Genomic DNA, 24,351 nt, shown 5'->3' on the forward strand with positions numbered 1-24,351 from the left:
GGTGGCCAGGGAGGCGGAGAATGGACCAGTGTGGTGTCTGGGAAGGTGTTTCGGAGAAGAGGGAGCCGGCAGCTGGAGGGACCGGGAAGACCAGGATGCAGACTCGGCACAGACCTAGTAACATGGGCGTCACTGGGGACCGAAATAACAGATTGAGCAGGTTAGCGGGGAGGAAGGGGCCAGAGCTGGACTGGAGAGGGTTTAAGGGAGAATGGGAGCAGAGACACTGCAGACTGGGTGGAGAGACAACTCTGGCAGGATTTTTGCATAAAGGGAAGAAGAACCGTGAGGCAGCAGTAGCTGGAGGGGGCACAGGGGTCCTAAGAGGGGTTTTGTTTACTTGTTTTAGTTTTAAGATGAGGTAAGTAACCGCTTGTGGATTGAGGACAGTGATGGGGAGAAGACAGAAGGGTAGAATTGCTGGATCAGTATTGGCTTGAAGCGGGATCTTGACAAGTGGAGGGGGTGTGGGGTCAGCCTGGTCCTGGTGGGAATTGTCTTCTGATTCATTCAAAGGATAATTACGGGGCATGTACTAAGTGCCAGACAGTTCCTAGGGCTGGCATGGAGGGTCTCCATTTTCTAAGTGACCTGGGCACCAGTCATCAGCTGAGGAGAGAGGTTATAAATACATTCTGGGCAGTGGCAACAGGCAAGCCTAGGTTCATTAACTTACACTGACTGCCCCTTCTCAGTTGTGTGACTTTCAAGTTACTTAACCGCTTGGAGCCTCAGTTTTCTCATCTGTTAAATGGGGAAAATGGGATTATAAACCCACAGAGCAGGCGGCAAGGAGGCACAGAGTGCGGAGGCTCCGTACCTGCTGGCCTGAGGGCTGCTGATGGTCCAGCCGCTGAGCCGGGAGCTAGAGGACAGGCGGGCCGGGGAAGCCGAGACTCAGCAGGGGTGGGGAGCGCGCGGGGCGGGGCGGTGCTGACCACGCCCCGGGCTGGAGGGGCGGCGCTCCCGCCGGCTGGGTCAGGGACAACGTTATCCGGCGCCCGCCGCCACCGGAGCAGGAGGTACCCGGGCCGCGTGGAGGGTGCGTGGACGAGGGTCCGGGACGCGGGCTTGGGGGCGCCCCGGCGCGGGCAGGGAGGGGCGTTTTGAGAAGGAAAAGGCGGGGAGAGCTCGGCCACTGCCCCGCCACCTGTTCCAGAGGGGACATTTGAGTGCGCACTGACTGGGCGCGGCGGTCCCCGGCCGTCGCCTCCGCTCCCCTGCTCCCCAAAGTTGAGCGGGGCGGCTGGAGCGGGAGCCCCGGGCCGCTAGGGTGGCCTTGCCCCGCCTGAGAGCCCTCGGAACAGCCCCGCCCGGGCCGGGTACCGCGGTGGGAGAGGGCAGTGGGCGCAAGAAGCCGGGGTCCGAGGGCGGCCCCGCCCGTCCCGCGCTGCGACCTTGGGCGAGTAGCGCCGCGCTGTCTGGGGGCGCGGAATCGTCCCGGGAGGCCTGGCCGCGGGGCCGCGCTCGCCCCTGGCCCTGCAGGGAGAACGGTGGGGAGCGGCCGGCTGGAGGGCGGGCTGCCGGGGCAGGAGATGCTGAGGCTTTGGACGCTCCGAGGCGGGGAAGGGCTGTCCAGGTGCAGGGAACTGCCCGGGTAAGAGCTGAGAAGTCGGAAAGTCGGGCCTCAGGCTCGCTCGTCTCAGGATACGCGTCTGCAGACGACCCCTCCTTCCGGCGTGCTTCTCTCCCTCCCCTTCTCCAGATGGGAAAGATTGAGTGAAGTGGGAGCTGGGATGTGCTGCGGGGAGGTCCAGTCTCAGCGTCCGCTTCTCTTCACTGCTAGGCGAGTCCCCTTGCCGCAGTTTCCTCACCTGACACCTGAGGGTAGAAGTTCCCACCGTCTTGCCAAACTCAGCTCAGCCTCTGGCCCTGAGAGGGTTAAAAGCCATCTCCCCTGCAACCACCCCTCTCTCAGGAGGACACCCTTTCTATCTCCCCCAAATACTGAGTGATTGTTGCCCGCAGGCCCTTAGGAGTCCCGGAAAGCCATTTATCCCGTCATTCATCAGATACCCTGGAGCACCTGGTGTGACCCCCTCTGGCCCTCCTGCTCTCTCCTCCAGCTGCCCAAGGATGTCCCTTTGTCACCTCTTCCCAAAGAAGGGGGTCCACACTGCCCTGGTGACATAGCGGGACCCAGCCTGGCCGGGACTACACCCCTACGCGCCCACGCCTGCGCGCCGTGTTCCCACAGCCCTGATCCCCTGGGGGGAATCTCCTGGTCAGGCCCAAATACAAAGGAAAAGAAAGGAAGGGTCTAGATGGAATCTCCTCTGTTGTTCATTTTCCTCTTCTGCCTCCGGTGCCTGTCCCTGCTTGTCTGCTAGGACAGCTCAGTGTTATAGGACAGACTCGGAAATGGAAATTCTTAAAAATGTGTTTTGTTTCCTTGTACCAGTGGGAGCCTTCTAGCTGCCTAGGTTAGTGGGGTTGTTCCCGGGGTGTGTGTGTGTGTGTGTGTGTGTGTCAGGGTTGGCAGAATCGTTCGGCTGACTCAGAACGTCAGGCGATTGTGACCCACCACATCAGCCCCAGCCAACAATTTCCAAACCCACCCGGCCATGGGGTCCTGGATGCAGGTCTCCAAGTACCCACGGCAGCAGGGGTGCCAGCCTGCAAGGTCTGAGTTGGGACGAGGGCAGAGTGAGACCCAGACATTTGCAGCAAGACTGGAAGAAGGGGCGGATGAGAAAGAGAAGTTTGAAGTGTGGGGACATCACTTCCCCTCCTAGTCCCCTTACCCCCCCCCCCACTTTCCCCTTCTATCCCCCCCAACCTCCGCTGCCCCTCCTGGTTCTCTCTCCCGAGGGTGGGGTGGATAGCTACACCTGGGACCTGCCCACCCAAGCTCTGCTGCTGGCTCTGCTCTCTGGAATGTCCTTCCTCCTCATAGGGTGCTTCCCAGGTGCGGCCACAACTCCCAGATCTCGATCCCTCTTCTCTCCTTGCCTGCAGCCCGGTGCCCAGGCGGTCACATCATAGGTGCTCACTAAATGTTGCTTGAAAGAGGTGTATGTGTGGGGGGGGATTCCATGTTTACATCACTTGGAGATACCTATTGTTAAAATTTGCTCCTTTTGCCAGAATTTTAAAACACATTTTTAGTTATTTGAGTATCTTGCCTATATAAATGTTCCAAATTCTTCACCTCTCTCAAACATCGTTTTTTATATTTGTCAACACTTACATGTTGTTACGTCATTGTTAGTTAATGGGTCTCATTTGATGTTTTGGTTTTTTTTTATATTTGGCTCTTTTAGATAATGCTGCATTGAATACTCCATTTGTGTATGTGGCTGGGTGTTTCTCCGTACTCAGTGCGTATGAACCTCATAAGGGCTGTCCCTAGAGCCAGCGGGCTCCCAGAGGGACGTCCATGCTTCCTCAGGCTGTGAGTGTGTGTTTCTTGTTATTTCCTAGAAATGGAATTACTGGGTCAAAGAGTATGAATGACCAGATCTCTGTGTGTTTCTTATCTCTCGTTTGATCTCACTAGTGAATTACGTATCCCATCTCTGTGGCCAAGAGCTTCCCTCAGTTTTAACGTAGCTTTTATTTTTGCTGCTGCTGGTGTGTTTGAGGAGCGTGTTTTTAATATTTTTTTTTTACTTTGTGTGTGTGCTTTTTGATAAGGGAGACTTTTATGAGCGGATGGGAAAGAGCCAGAAGACAGAGTGGCTGAGGCCCCCGGAGAGGGAAGGGCAGGTGGATGAACTGAGGTCCCAGAGGATGCGGGAGGTGGCAGGTGCCCAGCACTGGTCCAGAGAGACCTTCCGAGCTGGTGAGGACAGGAGGTGAGAGGGAGGGGCTGGGAGGACACCTTAGGAACTGGCTTTGGTCTTTGTAGAGAAGAAGGCGGAAAAGCATCCGTGGAAGGAAAGGGTTCTGGACCCAAGGTCCCCACTCCCTGTGCTGCTTGCTGGCCTCGTCCCCTTAAGTCCTCCCTGGTGTTATCACCCCCTTTGGACTTTTTAAAACCATCTGGAGCCAAGTTACTGCGCTGCAGCTACAACCTTAGGGGAATTCCGTTTCCTTGGATCCAGGAGGCTCATTTCTAGGAACCAGTCCTATAGAAATAATGAAGGACGTGCTCAGAAAAGATGTGAATGCTAATAAGATCCTCAAAATGAGGGACGGACCTGCCCCATGACGAGGTGCCATGCAGCCCTGAAGACGAGGGTGTGGCGCTCTCTGTATTGGTCTCATCGCTGGGGCACAGCTCAGATTTCTCTGGCAGCTTTGTTCAGGTAAAACTTACACGCTGCACGCAGGCAGTTCGATGAGTTTTAGGAGACGTGCAGCCCCCTCCACCACCTAGTGTTAGAGCACAGGGGCCAGCATATTTTTAAGTGAAAATACAACACGGTGTTTGTAGAGCAGCACGTGTAATAGGACCTCCTTTTGTGTCTCCTGTATGCGGCGCTGTGTAAACACGGCTCCATGTGAATGGAAAAGGACCAGAAAGACTACCAACATGCTGACAGGTACCCTCTGTGCCAGGGCCACGGGAAGACTGAGCACTCACCTGTCCCTCCCTCCAGCCTTCAGGGGCTCCACACTGTCTTCCTGATAAAGAGCAAAGCGGGAGGTGTCCCTGCAGGGTGACCACCCCACGCACCCACGCAGCCTCTCTGCGAAGACTGGGAGCGGGCAGCCTGACTACTCTGGCCCTACCAGCCCTACCGTCGGCTAAATGTACGTGTGTCATGGAAACACATACACAACACTCCAAGATGTGAAGACAACGAAAATCACCCATAACCCTCACAGCCAGGAATAAAACCGAAATGGCATCTTAGTGGGTTCTTGGCAAGTGGCAACTCTTCTTCCCTATTATGGTTGCTGCTGGGCGAGGGAGGGGCAGAGGGACGTTGTGGGAAGAGGGGATTGCGTATTGCAGAAGCTTAGAGTTCCCAGAACCGGTCGGTGGCTTTGAGCAATAGAGAAGAGTTGGTTTTCCTTTCAAGTTTTTACCATTGTTTTCAAAGACACTGAGCGTATCAGGATGGTTTTTCTTTACCCCCATCACTCAGTCATCACACATTTATAGTGTGCCCGCTGTGTGCCAGGCCCTCCCCAATTCAATGTCATTTACAATCTCAGGCAGGGTGGGCCGCATTTGACTCAGTGTCCACTTCCCTCTGCTCCCAATTCAGCCCAAGGCCAAATTCACCCTGGTCACTCCCAGCAGGACTCACCCCAGGGGCTGCCTGTGGCCTAAGTGAGGCAGGGTTTGGGGTGAGTGCTATTCACAGACCCACTCATTTGGAAGGTAGCCACAAACTCCTACTGTGTGCCAGCAGGTGCAGCACTGGGGACCCGGCCCACAGCCGCTGGTGGGAGCTGTGCTGAAGTCCAGGCAACTAACTGGAGGTGGTTGCTCTGCTCACCTAGGTCAGGAGAGACTCACAGAGAAGGAGGGTCTGAGAGCTGGGGACAGACATACCTGGATGCAAATCCTGCCTCCCACATTGGCTAGCCATGCCGTGTTGGGAAGGTCCCTTTCCTCGCTGCACCTTTGTTTTCTCATTTGTAAAATGGGGCCACAGTGGTAGACAGGAAGCCGAAATGAGGTAAAGAGCTAACTGCTTGGCAGAGTACCCGACGCATGGTTTGTCCTTGGCAGATGGCAAGCTCTCCTCTGGTGGTTAGGAAGTCCTGACCAGGGGAGGGAGGGATTATTTGGGGAAGAGGCAAAGAGCACATTGCAGAAACCTGGAATTCCCAGAGCCCGATGGCTTGAGCAGGACAACAGAGGTCAGCGGCATGGCTGGTCTGCAAGTTGTGGACCTGAGAGGGGCAGGGCTGAGGGGAGGTGCCCATGAGCCCTCAGCATTGTGGGGTGTGGGGGCCTCCTGGAGGGGGCTGAGGCAGGAAGCCAGGGAGGAGGCTGTGATGGTGGTTCCCGAGACAGACAGACAGATGGAGAGACATGAGGAGACCTGAGCTGCATGCGCTGTGATTGGGCTGATGGGAGACGGAGAGATGTGGGGGAAATCTGTTCAAAGAGGGGTTCTCCCCCTATTCCCTGTCCTACTCCCGCCTCTCCTGTGGATTAGTGCAGTGGCCTCATAACTGCTTCTAGTCACACGTCCCCTGTAGTTTACTCTGCAAAAGCAGCCAGATCTTAAAGATGTCTTTAAGGCATAAGTCACACTGTAGCCCTTTCCTCCTCAGAATCTCCCAATGAGAGCTGAGGGGAGGTGCCCTCCCCATAGAGACAGAGCCTTCTGATGGCCCTTACGGCCCCACGGCCAGGTCTCCCCACTGTCTCTGACCTCTCCTGATACCTCCTCCCCTGCCTTGCCTTGCTGTTCCATCAACGCCTCAGGTACTTGGCCCCAGGGCCTTTGCACTCACTGATTTCCACACCTGGATCCCTATGGTGTGTCCCCTCTGTCTCGGCACAAATGTCAGCTTTTCAGAGAGGCCATCCCTAACGGTTCTGTGTAAAGTAGCACCCCGTCCCCAAGTCCTTGCAGCCCAATTTCCCTGCCACATTTTTCTCTATAGCATGTTTTACCTCCTGATGTGTTTCTTGTTAATTTTCTCCCACTGGAATGTCAGTTCCATGAAGCCAAGACTGTCTGCTTTGTTCACTGCTGTGTGTATTTCCAAACCTTGGAGCATGGCCTGGCACATAGTAGGTGCTCAAGCATTTGTTGAATGAATGATCCAACGTGCTGGGAGTGAGGCCAAGGTCTTGACCAGTTTCTCCCCAAGATGACTTTTTGTATCAGGTTGGGCAAGAACTCTCACCCATGAACTGTCATTCCTCTGGCCTCATATCTGTGCTCTTGGCCTGGCACCAAGGGGCAAGTGGCCCTGAGGTGCCCTGTCTAGAGAAGTCAGTGATGACACTGCTGATGGAATGGGCAGAACCAAGGCCAGAGAGACCAGATTAGGAAGGTCTTTCTAGAAGTATCCTTAGACATTGTCCTTCCCAAGCTCTTTATTTTACAGATGAAGAAATTGAGACTCAGAATTAGTGGTGGGCTGGGGGTTCATACTCCAAGGTCACAGAACAAGTGTATAGAAGATAGAAACCAGGCCCCTTGCTCAGGCAATATCCAGTTGGCAGAGACTGTTAAGAATAAAACACCCAGTATTAGCAGTGCTGTGTGTGTGTGTTTGGAGGTGGGAGGTGGAGTGGCACTCTCTCTTGCTGCCAATGAGTTTTAATCTTTAATGCAATTTTAAAGAGAGAGAGAGAGAGAGAAAGTGAGGCAACATGGGAACTTTCTTCCAAGTAGAGTGAACTTGGGACTCGTAATTCAGGCCAGAATTTCTAGATGCCTGTTCCATAGGTACTTCATTTGCCGGACATGATTTCCTCTGACAAAGCATTTCCCCTACTAGTGACCAGTACAGAAAGCTCGTCCACAGTCAGCCACCCTGGCACCTCAGGAGGTCCTGGTGTTTGCGTGCTCCTGCCCAAGTATGTGGGGCTTCAGGCTCATGGTGACTTACTGCTCCCTGAACTCATCCGAAAGCTCAGGGAGAGTGACATCACCCTGCCCCGAGAAGCCCACCCCTGGCAGCTTGATCTTTAGTCCAGCCTCTAGTGCAGAGCTGGAGTGACCGTGGCAGGGGGCATGGCCTCAGCAAAGGGAGGAGGGTCTGAGACTTGGGGGCAGACATACACAGGTGAAAATCCTGCCTCCCACATTTACTAGCCATGCAGCGTTGGGAAGGTTAGGAAGGTCCCCTTTCCTCTCTTAGGACCAGTGAATACTCAGGTATTTTACTACGAAGAGTCAAAGGCACGTAACCTTATTTTGTACCCTCAGAGGGTCAGGCAGAATAAACCAGTTACACTTTCTAACAGTTGTAATCTGCATCGCTCATGGTTTCCAGTTTGCAAATGGCCCCACCCCCACCCCCACCCCGGGTCAGTCACCACCTTTGGTCCTGGGTTTTCGGACAGTTTAGGGATCATTTACTCATTCCTTCAAAAAATATGTACATGTTAGGGTCTGTGCTGGCCACGTGGGACTGGGCCACGAGTAGAAGCAGCCTTGGACTCTGCCAGCTGACATTGTTTTCCAAGTTATCTGTGTGTCATTGTGTATTTAATCAGTCCCTTCAGAAAAGACCTTGGGGGTTGTTTCTAATGGCTGCAATTGCAAACAAACTTGTGACCTGCACAAATGTCACTTATCTGTAGGATAAGGTCACAGAGTGGGATTACGTGGAGAGAGCATAATGTCGGTGTAACTTAGATAGATGTGGCTCACTTGCCCTCACCACTGGAGCGGTGCCACTCGGCAAGCCTTCTAGAAGGGTGCCTGGCCAGAAGAATGTTTCTAAGCCCTGGCTTTTTGCCCATCTGACAGGTGAGAGATGCCATCTGAGTGTTTCCATTTGCATTCCTCTTACTCTCAGAAAGGTCCTCAATCTTGCTGGTGTGTTTAAGGGTCAGTTTTTTGCACGTGTGGGAAGTGTCCTTGGCCTATTTTCTTTCGGTTTGTTGGTCTTTTTCTCCTTGTCTTCTGGGAGCTCTAAATAGGTTAGGAAAATTAGACCTTTGGGATCAAGAAGCACTGAAATTTCCCCAAGTTGTCACTTCAGTTTTGACTTTCTTGCTGGTAGTTTTTTGGGGGAGGGCATGGAGAGGTTTGTTCTTGCAAAGCAGTCACATGTATTCATGTTTTCTTTTATGGCTTCTGGATTTCATACGTAGTTCAGAAAACTTTCCCACTTCTAAGGTTACAAAGAAATTTACTCATGTTTTGTTCTAAACTTTTATGGGCTTTATTATTTTTCATTGGGAGTTTATCCTGGGGTGCATTCTGAGGTTGGATGCAGTTTATTCTTTTTCCCTGGCAACTACTCCAGTGTCTCAGCATCTGTATTAAGAGATGCATTTGCTTTACTGATTGGACATAACTGCCTTTACTGAGTGTGTAAGTACCACATTACTTCTGTGATGCCTTTTGTTTCATTGCCCCGTTTGTCTGTTTATATGACCACGTTGTGTTAATTATTGAAACTTTATAGGGTGGTTTAATATCTAAACGGGCAGGCCTTCCTCATTTGTTCCTCCTCAGAGTTTTCCTGTACGTTCTTTTTTTTCTTTTTTTAATTTTCTTTTTGGAGGGGGAAGAGTTTGTTTTTCCAGGGCCCATCAGCAGCAAGTCAAATTGTTGTCCTTCAATCTAGTTGTGGAGGGTGCAGCTCACTGGCCCATGTGGGAATCGAACCGGCAACCCTGTTCTAACCAACTGAGCCATCTGGCCGCCCCTCCTGGAGATTCTTGCTAATTTTTCTATATGAACTTTGGAATCAATTTGTCGAATTCAGAATCATGTACAATTTATAAATCGGATTAGAGAAAACTGACATGATTATGAAATTAAGTCTTCTATCCAAAAACATAGTGTGTCTTTCCACTTGTCCAACTTTATTTTGTGTTCTTCAGGGACTTTCAATTTCTGCGCACATAGATTTTGCACATCTCTTGTTAAGTTTAAGCTTCAGTAGTGTGGTGGTGGTGGTTGTAAGTGGGCTCTTCTTTCTCATTGTATCTTCTGCTTGTTTATATTTATGGGTGTGTGCGTGTGTGTCCTACCCCTTTTCAGCATTCTTTTATTGTTTGTAGTTTTTCGATAGTTTCTCTTGACTTGTCCAGGTATACTGTAACATCTTACGGAAATAACAATAGTTTTAACAGTTTCTATTCAGTTTTTATGCCTCTAATTTCTTTCTCTTGTCAAATTGCTTTGATGAATACCTCCAGTACTAGTGATGGTGGTGGGTACCTTTAGCTTTTCCCTGTCTCCAGAGGAGTGCCCCATGTGTGAAGCTGAGTACGCATGCTCCCTGAATAGGAAGCTGGCTCCTGGCTTTGGTGATGATATATGTAATTTTGTTAAGGAGTATCTACTGATTCGTAAGTTATCCAGAGTGTTGCAAATTTTGTCAGGTTTTTTTTGTTTTGTTTTTTTAAGTTTTCTCTCTTAAATTTTGCTATTGGACACTTCAAAAAGCATTGGGATTTTCTGTTATTTACGAGTTTGCTAGAATTTTCCTCTAAAAATACCTTGCTGTGGTGCTTTTGCTTCTTAATGCTCTTTTATAATGCTATTCTTATGTGAAAATTGGCCTATCTAGGAGATCTCTCTCTTCCAGGAAGAGTCTTGATTTATTATATTTGTCTAGAAATTACTTTTATAAGGTTTTAAATTTTATTTGCAAAGTACTATCTTATGATTTAAAAATGTTTTCCCTCTGCTTCTTTGCTTACTTTCCCATTTGGCATTTTTCAGTTTGCATTGGATGTTTTCTCCCCAGGCCCCTGCTCCCTTTTTCTTTTAAATTAGGTTAATGGTAGTTTATATATTTTATTGAATTTTTTTTTTCCCCAAAGAGCCAGATTTTTGCCATATTTCTTAGTTCTACTACTTATCTGTTTCCTAATTTATTTCTGCTTTAATCTTTATTAATTCTTTCCTTATTCTTTCTGTTTATTTTATGGTTCTTTTTCTAATGTTTTTGCTCTGGTGCTTTATGTATTTTTATCTATTCTGTTGTCATTATTACATGTATGGAAGCCATAAATATTTTTCTGATTATTGCTGCAGCTGTATCCTATAGCTTCAGATTCATGATATTTTGACTATGGTTATTTTCTAGAAATCCTACAAATTCAGTTTGTATTTCCCTTTTGACTCAAGAATTGTCCATGAGAATTTCCTTTTCTAATTTTCAGATTTTTACATTAATTTCTAGTCATTCTGCCTTGCGATCATACATGTCTATATTTTTTATATTTTTGGACGTTGTTGAGGTTTTCAATTTTCATGAATGTTCTGTCACTCTTGAAAGTCCATTATCTGTTACTAGCATAGAGAGTTTGCTATATTGTGGTACCTTACTGATTATTTTATTTCGGTCTTCTGAATTTGTATTTATGTTTCATCTACTTAATGTTCTTGGGCTCAGAGAGCTGAATTAAAATCTCTTCTTAGTGGTTCCAATCTATTTATCCTAATATTCCTGTAATTTCTTCTTCCTGAAAATCATTGCAGTGTTATTTGGTGCCCTATGAATTATCCCATTTAGCGTTATAAATGGCCCTTCTTTGGCTCATTTAGTGATGTTTGGCTTGCATTTCATTGTCTGATATTAAGATTATGGCCCCAGCCTTGTTTTTGTTTGTATTCGTCTTTATACTTTTGCTCATTCTTTTATTTTAACCATTCTAAATCACTGTGTTTGATGTCTGTCTCTTGAGTGCAGGATAGACCTGGGTTTTGCTTGTGACCTAAACTGAAAATCTGTGTTTTTTATTAAGATCAGTGAAATAAATCAATTTATATTTATTGATATGGTAGATGTCTTTGGTTTTCTTTTTTTTTTAATTTATTTTTAAAATTTATTGGGGTGACAATTGTTAGTAAAATTACATAGATTTCAGGTGTACAATTCTGTATTACATCATCTATAAATCCCATTGTGTGTTCACCACCCAGAGTCAGTTCTCCTTCCATCACCATATATTTGGTCTTTGGTTTTCTTTGTGTTATATTGTGCATATGTACATAAATATGTCTTTGTGCATGTGGGAGAGCTGTATTCTTTATTCTTTTACTTTTGGTGGTCTGTTTCTTCATTTTTTTAAAAAAAAAACCTGTAGTGCTTCTGACATTTAGGAAAGCTGGTGTTTCTGTTCTAGTGGTTACATTTATATTTATATCTCCACCTGATAGTCCTAGTTCCTTCTTTCTTCCCGTAGTATCTAATGTTTCTCTTCTGTGAACAATACGTTAACTTGTTTCCTCTTCTTTACTCCTCCCCTTTTTCTTGTCACTGTCCCGTTTTAGCTGATACTGTACCGAGTGATTTTAAGGCTTTTTAAAAAATTATTAATCTAATGCCTCTGGAGGCCTTTAGTCATGTGGTGTTCATGACAGTGGCCATTGCCTACCCCTGCAATGACATGAAAACCTGAAGGAAGAAAATTCTGGAGACAATAGTGAAGCATTCTTTTTAGAAATGCTGCACCACCCACAGTGGATAGTACAGATCACACTGTATGGAAAACGCAGGCCTCAGTGACACTGAACTGAAGTCATTCAGAAGAATCAGGTTTTAAAGGTGACAAAGTTTCAGAAACACATTACCCAATTTATTTCACTTATTTTTCTTCTTCTGTATGCACAGGAGAGATAGGTGATTTAGAAATCCGACTAAACAGTTCTTTCAAAATAAAAATTATAGGGGCGGACGGGTGGCTCAGTTGGTTAGAGCGCAGCTCTGCACAACAGGGCTTCCTGTTCGATTTCCACATGGGCCAGCGAGCTGCGCCCTCCGCAACTAGAAGGAAGTCACTGAGCTACCGCTCAGTTCCCGGGTGGTCAGATGGTTCAGTTGGTTGGAGCTCAGCTCTCGGGTGGTCAGATGGCTCAGTTGGTTGGAGCTCAGGCTCTCAACCACAAGGTTGCCGGTTCAACTCCTGCAAGGGATGGTGGGCTGCGCCCCCTGCAACTAACAACTAACAATGGTGACTGGACCTGGAACTGAGCTGCGCCCTCCACAACTAAGACTGAAAGGACAACTTGAAGCTGAATGGCACCCTCCACAACTAAGATTGAAAGGACAACAACTTGACTTCAATGGAGCTGATGAGTCCTGGGAAAAACATACCACTGTTCCCTAATTAAAAAAGAGGTCATGGAAATACACACTTTTCCCCAATAAAGTCCTGTTCCCCTCCCCCAACAAAATCTTTAAAAATAACTAAATAAATAATAATAATTATATAATAAGAAAGCAATGTGACATTGTTTAATCGGCAGCATTTTTTTTTTAGTGGTACCTAAAAATTCATCTTACTAGATTCAACAAAATAGGGTATTATTATCCTTCTTATTGGTCACCTTTGTAGTATAAATATGCTTAAACTTTTACTATTTGATGTTTTAGCTTTTACCCTCAGCAATTGAAGATGAGGCAGCCACCAAGCGTGTTCCACTTGACACCTTCTTTCCCCCTTCCCTACCAACCTTTTTTTATCTGTATCATTTTCTACATTGACTGACTGTATGACATCCCATTCTATTCTGTCATCCTTATTCCTACCTTTAAAAATTCTTTTTTTAATTTTATTAAATTTATTGGGGGTAACCTTGGTTAGTAAAACTATATAGGTTTCAAGTGTACAATCCTATCCTACATCGTCTGTACATTGCACTGCGTGTTCACCACCCAGAGTCAGTTCTGCCATCACCTTTAGCCTCTTCTATCACCCCTATCATCGCTTACCCTCTGGGAACCACTAAACTGTTGTCTGTGTCTGTGAGTTTTTGTTTGTCTATTTGTCTTGTTCCTTTGTTGCTTTTAGTTTTATATGTCACATATGAGTGAAGTCATATGGTTCTCAACTTCTTTCGCTTAGCATGATAATCTCAAGCCCCATCCATATTATCGCAAATGGCACTATTTCGTCTTTTCTTATGGCCGAGCCTTTTTATTTTTTATTTATTTTAATTTTTTTTGTTTTCTTTTTTTATTTTTTAATCTGCAGTTAAATGTATCCAGTCCTCTTACTGAACTTACTCAACCGTTTGATTGGTTGAAGCTTATTCCTCAGTTTTCCTCATAGGAACGACATTGCCTAAGTCCTTGTACTTCAAAACAATTGGTGTATGACCTTTATATTTAAAGAACAGCTCAGCTATATATTAACCTTTTTTTTTTTTTTTTTTTTTTTTAGCTTTTATTTATCTGTGTTTCTCCAGGACCCATTAGCTCCAAGTCAAGTAGTTGTTTCAGTCTAGTTGTGGAGGGCACAGCTCACAGCGGCCCATGTGATCGAATCAGCAACCTTGTTAAGAGCACCGCACTCTAACCAACTGAGCTAACCAGCCGCCCCTATGTATTAACATTTGACTCACACTGTCTTTCCTTGGCGATCCTGTACACGTGTGCTCCACTGTCTTCCGTCCTTGAATGTTGCTGCTGAGAAATCTGATGCCAGCCCGATTCTCTTCCTTCATAGACGGCTTGATCTTTTTGTGTAGTTGCCCAAAGATGTATTTTTTTTTTTTTAATAATTGCAATTTCTTCTTCTTCTCCTTTTTTTTTTTTTAGATTTTTTTTGGGGGATGGGGAAGGGGAACAGGACTTTATTGGGGAACAGTGTGTACTTCCAGGATTTTTTTCCAAGTCAAGTTGTTGTCCTTTCAGTCTTAGTTGCGGAGGGCGCAGCTCAGCTCCAGGTCCAGTTGCCATTTTCTAGTTGCAGGGGGCGCAGCCCACCATCCCTTGCGGGAGTCGAGGAATTGAACTGGCAACCTTGTGGTTGAGAGCCGGTGCTCCAACCAACTGAGCCATCTGGGAGCTCAGTGGCAGCTCAGCTCAAGGGGCCATGTTCAATCTTAGTTGCAGGGGGCGGAGCCCACCATCCCTTGCGGGACTCGAGGAATTGAACTGGCAGCCTTGTGGTTGAGAGCCCACTGACCCATGTCGGAATCGAACCGGCAGCCTTCGTAGTGAGGAGCACGGAACTCCAACCACCTGAGCCACCAGGCCAACCCCCAAAGATGTATTTTTGTGTTGCTAATCTCCAGTAGTTTTACTAAACTATGCCTTGGGATTTACCATTCTGGTTCATTGTTCTCTCTTTAATTCATGAAATCAAGTCTGCCCCATTTCAGGAAATTTTTCCTGAATTATAATTTTAAATATTTATCCTATTCAGTTGTTTTAGTTTTCGTCTTTCGAAACTCCAGTTATACGCTTGTTGGATCTCCTTTACATATCTTTTCTATCTGTTTTTCTTCTTCTAGAATGTTTTGATCTCCTTGACCATTTCTGTTTGATTTCGTTTACTTTTCTCAATTTAATCTCTATTATCTCTTACTATACTTTGTATAAAGTCTGTTCTCCCTTATGTCTCTTGTAGTGTGGTCTTCGCCTCTGAAATGTTTTTGTCTTTCTTTTTTTCAGTTCTTTTTTTCAGTTCTCACACGTCATCCTCATGTCTTCCATCACTTTTTCTACCCATTTCTTCTCTAGTTCTTGCAGAGAACTGCTCTTTCTACTCTTTGTCTTCCTTCAAGCTGGAATTTTTCTAGTGTTTTTCATTCATGCTATAATTTGGATTAGAATTTTTATTTGTTTTATGGTGAAATTTCTATATACGTAGGGGAACATTAGTGCTTTTTTTTTTTTTTTTCATGTAGCATCTTTGTATGGGTGCTGTGTTTACTCCTTTCACAAAGTTTTTTTGTCTGCATTTGAATTGGTTGAATTTTCCTGGACCAGCCATTAACAGGAGGTTTTAGTGGAAAATGGGAGAGAGGCCAGGATCGTTTTCTAGTTTTCTCTGCTGAAAGGCTCCTTCCCCTGTTTTTATGGCAATGGATTGTTCCTTTAAAATATGGTCCTCTGCTGGGTCCAGTCCTCTTTTGCCTCTCAGAACCTAACCTGGTACAAGAGGCAACCTGCCTCCAGCCATGAGCCCCCCTGGTTGTTCAGATCTTCCACTACCGGCCTCCCTCTGTACCCTGTTGTTCCCCCACTTCACTGCCACACCTGCTGGCCTCAGGTGCTTTGGGCCACACTTACCTGTGACTTGGAGTTTATGGGTTTTTCTCACTCCTGGTTTCCCTGAAGCTATAGTTTTTGGTTTGTTTTTTCTTTCCTCTGTTGCTCTGTGTGACATCAGTAGACGAGGGAAGATTCCAAACCAAGAATCTGCCTTATTCCTTATTGCTGCCTTATTCCTATTGGAAAAATAAGTCAACCCTCCTTAATTTTTCTGTTTGTAATATTCCCCCAAAAGGCAAGTCACTGCCTGCTCAATTTCTGGCTTTGGAACACCTTACAGGCCTTGGAGGAGGAATATTTTGTAACCTCTCCTCTGAAAACATCCACATTTGTTTGTTTTTTTACAAGGGTCATCACCTTCTATAACTGTCAGTCTTACTTCTTGAGTAGAAATCATATATTCATTTGTGCCCTGAAAGATTGGTGGAGGGAGGACAGCAGACCCTTCAAGCAGGATTCGGAAGCTCTAGGTATTGATTTTTCACATCAAGGAGGGTCTGGATTCCGAGACCAAAGAGTCCCCCCCTCAGTTTTATAGACAAAGAAGCTACAGTGCAGGTTCAGGCCCAAGGCCACAGAGTCAATTAGTGGCAGGTTTAGAAGCTTCCAGGAGGGACCTGGGTTTGAATTCTATATTCTGTGCCATTTCCTAGCCTGGCAATCTTCCCCAGCTACTTCAAGCTTCTTCGAGCCTAAAGTATCTGCTCAGATGTTAACTTTTCAAGGAAGTTGATCAGTATGTGCCCTGTGTCCCCATGGTTAGAATATGTGGTTAGTCCTGCTCTCCTCCCGCTGTGCAAAAGGAATCTGAGGCCCAGAAAAGGAAAGTGACTTGCCTGAGCCCACACAGCAAGTCAGGAACAGGAGAGGGTAGACCTGAAAGCACACACCAGCCCCAGTGCTACTAGCTATGGCCCCTTGGACAAGTCACTTTTCTGAAAGTTAAACAAGGGAGCAGGGGCTAGGATTGGCTGGAATCATACCTGCCCCCCTCGTTGGTGGTCAGGCTGAACTAAGATGACACACTGACCCTACCTGTAGCCAGGCCAGGGCCTTCTGACTCTATCAGATGGTTTCTTACTAAGTGGAAGAATGCCAGGGCTCTGTCCCCCACTGTGTCCACAGCCCCAAATATCCCAAGACATAATGAATCCAGGTATCCCCTTCCTGTCAGGGGCACTGGTGCCAGTTGGGGATGAGGTAGTCATTTCCCTGCCAGGGAGAGCACCTTCCTTGGGGTGGGGGAAGAAGCAGTCATACCTGTTGCCCAGAGGGAATTGTCCTTGGCTGGAAGGAGGCCCCCACCAAGGTCACACCCCCCACCCTGGGAACAGCCTGTGTCCCGTGTGGGTATAAGCCCCCACACTCCTTTGGAACAGACATCTCTGAAGGCTGTGTCAGCTCCAGGGCTCCTGTGGGACCAGCTGAGGCCTCTGACGGGACTGCCTCACAGTCCCTCTCCCTCTGTTGGGTTGTACATCCCTCACCCTCACAGGGACGTGGGCACTCCCCAGTCCCTGCACGTGGCTTTCCAATTTACAGCCTGCTTCCTGGGACAGGCCTGTGACCGGAGTCCTGAAAGGAAGTCTGGGTAATATAACCCAGAGTGATGGTAGAGGGTGGTCGCTCATGCCGATGGCCAGGGAAGGCCTCTCTGCAGAGGGGACCCTTGAAGCCAAGACCCCAAGACATCCATCTATGTACAGCAGGTGAGGCAGCAAACCTCAGACTCCAGGGTCAGACCCTAGGTTCTCCATTCGACTGCTTGTGTGACCCTGGGAATGTCACTGTCCTGCCCTAAGCCTCAGTGTCCTCACCGGTGACTTGAGAACAGAGCTTCCTTTATGAGGTAGCTCTGAGGCTCCAGAATAGAGACATAGAAGGGGAGAGGTGCAGTGGAGTGAATAGTGACCTCCACATGTGTCATGTCCTCACCCCCAGATCCTGTGAATGTGACCTTTGGATAAAGGCTCTTTGCAGACGTTAAGTTAAAGATCTTGAGATAAGGAAATGATCCTGGATGACCCAGGTGGGCCATCCAGCCAATGACAGGTGTCCTTATAAGAGACAGGAAGGGAAGAGAAGGACACGTGAAGAAGATGGAGGCAGGGGTTAGAGGGATGTGGCCACAAGCCCAGGAGCCTAGAGCCCCTGGAAGTTGGCAGACACAAGGAACAGATTCTCCCCTAGAGCCTGAGGGGAGTGCGGCCCTGCCGACAGCTTGATTTTAGGCTTTTGCTCTACAGAACTGTGAGCAGTTAAGTGTCTCTCTTAAGCCCCAAAGTTTCAGCCACAAGAAACTAATACAGGTTGCTGATCAGAGTCTGGTCCCTTCCTGTCAGCGCAATTTCTGGGTTGAGATTTCTGAGATATCTGCCCCCTGAGATGTCAGCTCTTCTAGGAAGATCTTTAGGGTGTGGGACAACCCTGCAGAGGGGCAGGGGGCTCCCTGAGCTGCCCCCGGCTAGAGCTGCTCCCAGGTTCCTGTGCCAGCCCCACTCTCTGTTGCTGTGGGACCTTGGCTGAGTGCCTTTCCCTTTCTGGGCCACTGTGTCCCCATTGGAACATTGGAATCTCCAAGGGCCCAGCTCTGGTGTTCTGGGAGCCACTCGGTCAGTACCCAGCCTGGCAGTGGGGTTCAGAGTGCACCAAGCTGACCATCACTGTAACTCCATTCTGTTTGGGTCATGGTCAGCCAGTGCTGGACACGGGAGCCCAGAGAGGGTCAGAGGTGGAGCACCCCCACTGCCGGGGCAGAGGTCGGTGCGGGCCATGAAGAGGAGCCTTTTCCAGGCACTTGAACCTGAGCCCCTGACGCCAGTGCTCCCCATGTGGGCCCTGCAGGCTGATGCTGAGGGCCAGGCCAGCAGGGGTCTGGTCAGGCCTGAGGCCCCCCATCTCCACCAGCTGTGCACTTCTCATTCTCATGTCCTGCCTGAGAGGGAACCTGGGGAGTCCTGATGCTGGGAGCCACAGGAGGGCTTAGAGCAGGGACTGACCACGTTAATGTGCTAACTGGAAAGAGCTCCCCGGTGCAGGGCTGGATGTGGGGGCCGGGAGGTAGGAGGAGGCACAGCAAGGCTGTGCCAGGCTTGTCTGAAGGACCAGGATTGGGCCCCAGTGCGAGGCCCATCCAGGGGGCCAGGAGCATGTTTTGGGCCTGAGGTCACACGGGTATTGGCTGGAGCCCACTTGGCCCCATGCAGAGTTTCTATTCCTGAGTCTTGGGCTCCAACACCAAATATGGTACTGCTTGCGTTTGGCACCCTCAACTGGTGGCAGGCGTGGCTCGAGTGGCACATCCTACCTCCCCACCAGGCCCAGACCCCTCCGCACACCGTGGTGGAGCCAGATCGGCTCAGCACCACTGGTCCCCAGCAGCCGGGCCTCCCTCCTTCCAACTGTCTGTCCTCTCCTCAGTGTGGTTCTCATTGGGTTAAAAATACTCGGGACCAGAATAGCCTCTCTCCCTGCAGGGGAAAAGCAGGGTGGGGCAGCGGACACTGGTCCTTGGTTTGCACCATTCGCTGGGGGCTCTCAGGCAGCTCTCCCAACCTCTGACCCCCCGTTTCCTCACTCATGCTCACTGGTTCATTCAGTCACTCGTTGGTTTGCTCACTCACTCACTCCCTGATCGTTCATTGATTCGATCACTCATTGATTTGCTCCTTTATTCACTCACTTGCTCCTCACGTAATCACTCACCGATGTAGTCACTCACTCGGTATTTACTACGGATTAAGAGCCAGGCACTATTCTAGATGCTGAACAAAACATACAAAGCGCAGAAATATACCTGTCCCCGAGGGGTTATGTTCCAAATAAATAGCCAGTACAAACAAGGACAAAAATGTACAGTATGTTAGGATAAGTACAGGAAGCAACAGACTATGAAGTGATGGGGCAGTTGACATTTTTGGGGGTCTGTGGAGGGCCCCACGGGAAGATGACTTTTGAATGAAGGCGGGAGCGAGGTGAGGGACTGAGCTATGTGAACATCTGTGGGGACAGTGTTCCAAGCAGAGGGAGCAGCAGGTGCAAAGGCCCTGAAATGGCTGCACGGGGGGGCAGGTTTGAGAAAGAACGAGGAGGCCAGGTGTGGCAGAGCAGACGATGGGGAGAGAAGTGGGGCACGAGGTCGGGATGGGGGCCACGCAGGACCTGGTGGACCTCCCACATTACTCAGGGCCTGAGCAGAGGAGTGACCACGTGGCCTGACTTGTATTTTCAAAGTGTCCCTCTGGCTGCCAAGTGAATGAGTCAGGGAGTGAGTGAGTTTCCTGTGTGCCCACTGTGTGCCAGGCGCTGAGCACGGCACTGGGGAGAGAAAGTGTATAGGACCTCACGTGCCTACGGAGGTCTGTCTGGCCAACTCCCTTCTGTAAGTGTCACCTCCCCTGGGAAGCCACCTTCTCCTAACTCAGCTGTCCTCTAGTATCTGGTCCTCGTCTCCTTTCAGATGGTCTCCCCACAAGCTGAGCGCCCCTCCAGGGCAGGGCTGCACCTAAATCTTCCCTCTGCTGAACGTGTTCCCGGGGGGGCCAAGAGAGTGAACTAATCAATGAACAAATGAGCCCCAGGGCTCCGAGAGCCCAAGACCCACCTCACTCTGTCTTTTACCATCTTTTGCAGATGGATTTGCAGTCGCGGGAAGCGTGTGGAAGGACCGTGTTCGTGTTGGCAGAGAAGGTTGGCTGCTGAGCCAGGGCGTGTCTGCAGGAGGCCTGCCAGGCTGCCCGGATCCCCGCCTCACCACCATGGGCCACCCAGGCTGGTCAGTTCCAGTCCTTGATTTCGCCACGGTTCCCTGCCCTTGGCACTGGGGGAAGGCTGGGCCCAATTGCTCAAGTGCCAGGTTTCTGGCACCACTCTCCGGCCGTGAGACCCATCGGTCCTGGGGAGGGGTTTTCCCCAGTTCCCTTTGGCCCCCAGGCTATACCCAGTCCCTTTACCCCTTTCTGCCCAAGTTTCCTGGCCTCCAAAGTAGAAATGATGCAACTACCCCACTGGGGTTACTGAGGGCCAGAGGGGGTGTGAAGCTGGCACTTTGCGCTGAGTAGATGGTGGCGGGGGTTCTGTCAACAGTGAGTAGAGTCCAGGCCAATGTTCACTGAGGCCCCCAAGCACCAGGCAAGTCTGCACATCAGCTGTACCATCCCTCCCAGGCAGGACCGTGCAGTGGTGCAAGCACGGGCTCTGGAGCCGGGCATCCTGGGTTCCAACCCCTGCCCTGCTGCTTACCAGTCACGGAACTCAGCATGAGTTACCAGACTTCTCTGTTTCCTCACCTGTAAAATGGGGGTGATGATTGCCACCCCTTAGGGTGGCTGTGTGTTTAATGAGTTAGTATGTGTGAAATGCCGAGAAGGTCTCCTAGCATGGGCATGGTACACAGTCAGTATTTATTGAATGAATGAATGAATGAATGAATACAACCCTTTAGTGGGTTTCAGAGTTCCTGTCTTGCAGGTAGGAAGACTGAGGGTCAGAGAACTGAGTGACTTGCCCCAGGTCTTACAGCTGGTTCAGGCCAACTTGGGGTCCCATGGGTCCCACAGTCCCACCCTTGGGGATGGGGCCCGAGCCTATCTTGTTTCTCCCAGCCACCTGTAGGGCTCCTAGGGACATTCCTGGCTGCTGGCCAAGTGGGCACCACCAGGAGAGAGTGAGGGTCCAAGGGCGGTACTAGCCAAGGTCATAGAATACAGCGCGGCCTCCGTCCCTTTTTCCTCCAGACCTGTGTCTAGGAGAAGCACAGCCCGGGGCAGGGGCTGGGGAAGCCAGGGGCCCAAGAGATCCTGGCCTGTCCAGGCCAAGGCTTCAGGACCCAGCAAGCACCCTGGCGTACTTAGAGCTCTCTGTCCTGCCTGGGAGGGAGCTTGCATGCCAGCCCCAGGACTCCGCTGAGCGTTCCCAAGGCTGCACCACAGTCTGCCCTCCTAGACCAGCCCCAGGCTTGGTTTATGGAACCAAACAGAGCTGAGGAGTACGTGTGCTGGGTCTCAAATCATGGGCTGCCTGCCTGGTACACCCAGGGGTACAAGCCTGGCCAGGCATCACGTCTGACAACCCTTATATGTGCCAGATCCTGCCCAGGGCCCTTGATGGCCACATGTTGTGGGAAGCACTGGCCTGGTCCTTGGGGAGCTCACAGGTGTGTCACAGCGCATAAACTCCGTCCGTGGTCTACTTCTTCCTCCAGGTGAGGAAGGAGATGGGGTCTGAGCCTCCAGGTAGCCCATGGGCTCCAGAAGCCAGTGTTGGCATTGGCTGCGGCTGCTGTCTGTGGGAGTGTTTCTCTTGGGTGGGGATGCCAGCAGCCTGCCCACATGTGGCGCTGTCTCTTGCAGACCAGCCGGTTCCTGCTGGAGGCTCCTTCTGAGAGACCATGCCCAGGCCCTCCGACTGCCTGCTGGGGCTGCTCCCGGGCATCCCGAGGCATCGGGCCTGCACCCTGTTCATCATCAGCTTCAAGTTCATGTTTTTGGTCTCCATCATGATCTATTGGCACGTTGTCGGGGAGCCTAGGAGCCAAGGGCAGTTCTCTAACCTGCCTGTAGACGTCCCCTGCCCCCGCTTGATGCCCCCCACACCGCCCTCCAGCACCCCCCCTCCGGGCAACATCTTCTTCCTGGAGACTTCAGACCGGACCAACCCCAACTTCCTGTTCATGTGCTCCGTGGAGTCGGCCGCCAGGGCCCACCCCGAGTCCCGGGTCATGGTGCTGATGAAGGGGCTCCCCGGCGGCAATGCCTCGTTGCCCCGGCACCTGGGCCTCTCGCTTCTGGGCTGCTTCCCCAACGTCCAGCTGCTCCCGCTGGACCTGGAGGAGCTGTTCCGGGACACGCCCCTGGCGGCCTGGTACGCGGCCGTGCGGCGGCGGTGGGAGCCCTACCTGCTGCCTGTGCTCTCGGACGCCTCCCGGCTGGCGCTCATGTGGAAGTTTGGCGGCATCTACCTGGACACGGACTTCATCGTCCTCAAGAACCTGAGGAACCTGACCAACATGCTGGGCCTCCAGTCCCGCTATGTCCTCAACGGCGCCTTCCTGGCCTTCGAGCGCCACCACGAGTTCATGGCCCTCTGCATGCGCGACTTCGTGGCCCACTACAACGGCTGGGTCTGGGGCCACCAGGGCCCGCAGCTGCTCACGCGGGTCTTCAAGAAGTGGTGCTCCACCCGCAGCCTGGGCGACAGCCACGCCTGTCGTGGCGTCACCATCCTGCCATGTGAGGCCTTCTACCCCATCCCCTGGCAGAACTGGAAGAAGTACTTTGAGGACGTCAGCCCCGAGGAGCTGCCCCGGCTGCTGAATGCCACCTACGCTGTCCATGTGTGGAACAAAAAGAGCCAGGGCACGCGCTTCAAGGCCACGTCCAAAGCGCTGCTGGCCCAGCTCCATGCCCGCTACTGCCCCACGACACACGAGGCCATGAAGATGTACTTGTGAGGGGCCTGACAGGCCACCTCCCCACACCCCACATCCTGATGGAGAAGGGCTCCCAGCAGTCCTTCCTGGGGAGGCGAGATGGGGGGGCCCTGGTGAGGGGGCCCGAGCTGCTGCAGCCCAGGATTTGGGGCAGAGGTAGGGGGTGGCAGGGAACTGGCAGCCTGAGAGGTGTTGGAGGGCGGGCTGTGGGCCCTGGGGTCCACTCCCTTCAAGCCAGGGTGAAGCTGGAGGGACACCCCTTAAGCCAGTACACTGTCTCAGGGTAGAAGCAACAAGTGGTGGGGGAAGGGCCCCCAGCCAAAATCAGCTGGAGTGAGCTGGCTGAGCATTCGGGTCTGGGACGACACGTGGCAGCTGTGGACAGCGAAGCATCTTTCAGGCGTCACAGGGAAGCCAGGCTGTTTGGGGCCGAAGTGCTCGTGATGGCAGCATGGGGAAGCCCAGGGAAGGGGAGAGGAAGGTGGGCAGAGCCTCCAGAGGAAAGGAGAGGAGAGGAGGCCCCTGGTGGGAGAGCTGTGTGCACACCCAGCCTCGTGTGCCTGGGGAAGGGGGGCTTTGCTGTCCTGGTTTTGGCTTTTTCAGAGGAGCTGTGGCCGGCAGAGGTGGCCTGGGGAGCATTTTGGGGGAGGCTGTCTGCCCACCCCATCCTTCTTTCCAGAGATGTTGCAAGGGTAACGTGCCAGCGGCCCACTCTAGGGGCATGGGGGCATGGAGTTATTTTGGCTTGGGGTAAAGCATTTAAAGAAAACACCCCACCCTGCCCATAATGAACACGGGAAAATAATAAATACAGCAAGTGACTCACTGACACCTAGTGCTTCTTGCCTGATAAAGCACATCCACTTGCACAGCCCTTTCAGCCTGCTCTACAGATGGGGAAGCGCTGGGGCTGCAGGTTGTGCCACTTGCCTGAGGTCATGCAACCTGCCTGGATGGGAAGGGCTGGGCCAGAGGAAAATCTCTCCAAGGGAAGGGCAACGCCCCAGCCGCGTGGTGTTGAGGAAGCTGCCTCAGAGCTGGACATTACAGCCAGGCTTCAGAAGCCCTCCCTAGCAGAACTGGGGGTGCTGCCAGGAACTCTGGAGCTCAGAAGGCTGCTCTCTGCCAGCTGAGAGGGGAGGTGTTTAGAGGCCTCTGGATTCTGCTTGCAAGTGGTCTTGGGCCGCCTGGTAAGGAGGTGAGTTCCCTGGCTCTAGAGGTATTCAAGAGCCGGTGATGTTTTTTGATGAAAACAATGAATGATGTCAATTATTTCTCCAACCACCATATCATTTCACCTATCTTAAAGTTTTTTTTTTTTTAAATGAGCAGGTTTTACCTTAATAATACAAATAATACATAAC

The 24,351-nt window shown here is 50.4% G+C and overlaps 1 protein-coding gene across 1 annotated transcript; it reads left to right on the forward strand.

Moving 5' to 3' along the window:
* Positions 1–957: 957 nt before the first annotated feature.
* A4GALT (alpha 1,4-galactosyltransferase (P1PK blood group)) lies at positions 958–23,816 on the forward strand. Its single transcript, XM_019715428.3, has 3 exons — positions 958–1,042; positions 20,191–20,332; positions 21,909–23,816. The coding sequence occupies exon 3, from the start codon at positions 21,947–21,949 to the stop codon at positions 23,006–23,008; it is 1,062 nt and encodes a 353-aa protein (XP_019570987.1). The 5' UTR covers positions 958–1,042; positions 20,191–20,332; positions 21,909–21,946; the 3' UTR covers positions 23,009–23,816.
* Positions 23,817–24,351: the final 535 nt, after the last annotated feature.

Source organism: Rhinolophus sinicus, chromosome 1 (assembly GCF_057876585.1).
Source record: "Rhinolophus sinicus isolate RSI-liver-muscle chromosome 1, RSI-T2T, whole genome shotgun sequence".
NCBI classification, from domain to species: Eukaryota; Metazoa; Chordata; class Mammalia; order Chiroptera; family Rhinolophidae; genus Rhinolophus; species Rhinolophus sinicus.

What these genes read in the sequence shown, in the direction of transcription:
- A4GALT (XM_019715428.3), top strand. Translation starts at nt 21,947, where the DNA reads ATGCCCAGGCCCTCCGACTGCCTGCTGGGGCTGCTCCCGGGCATCCCG.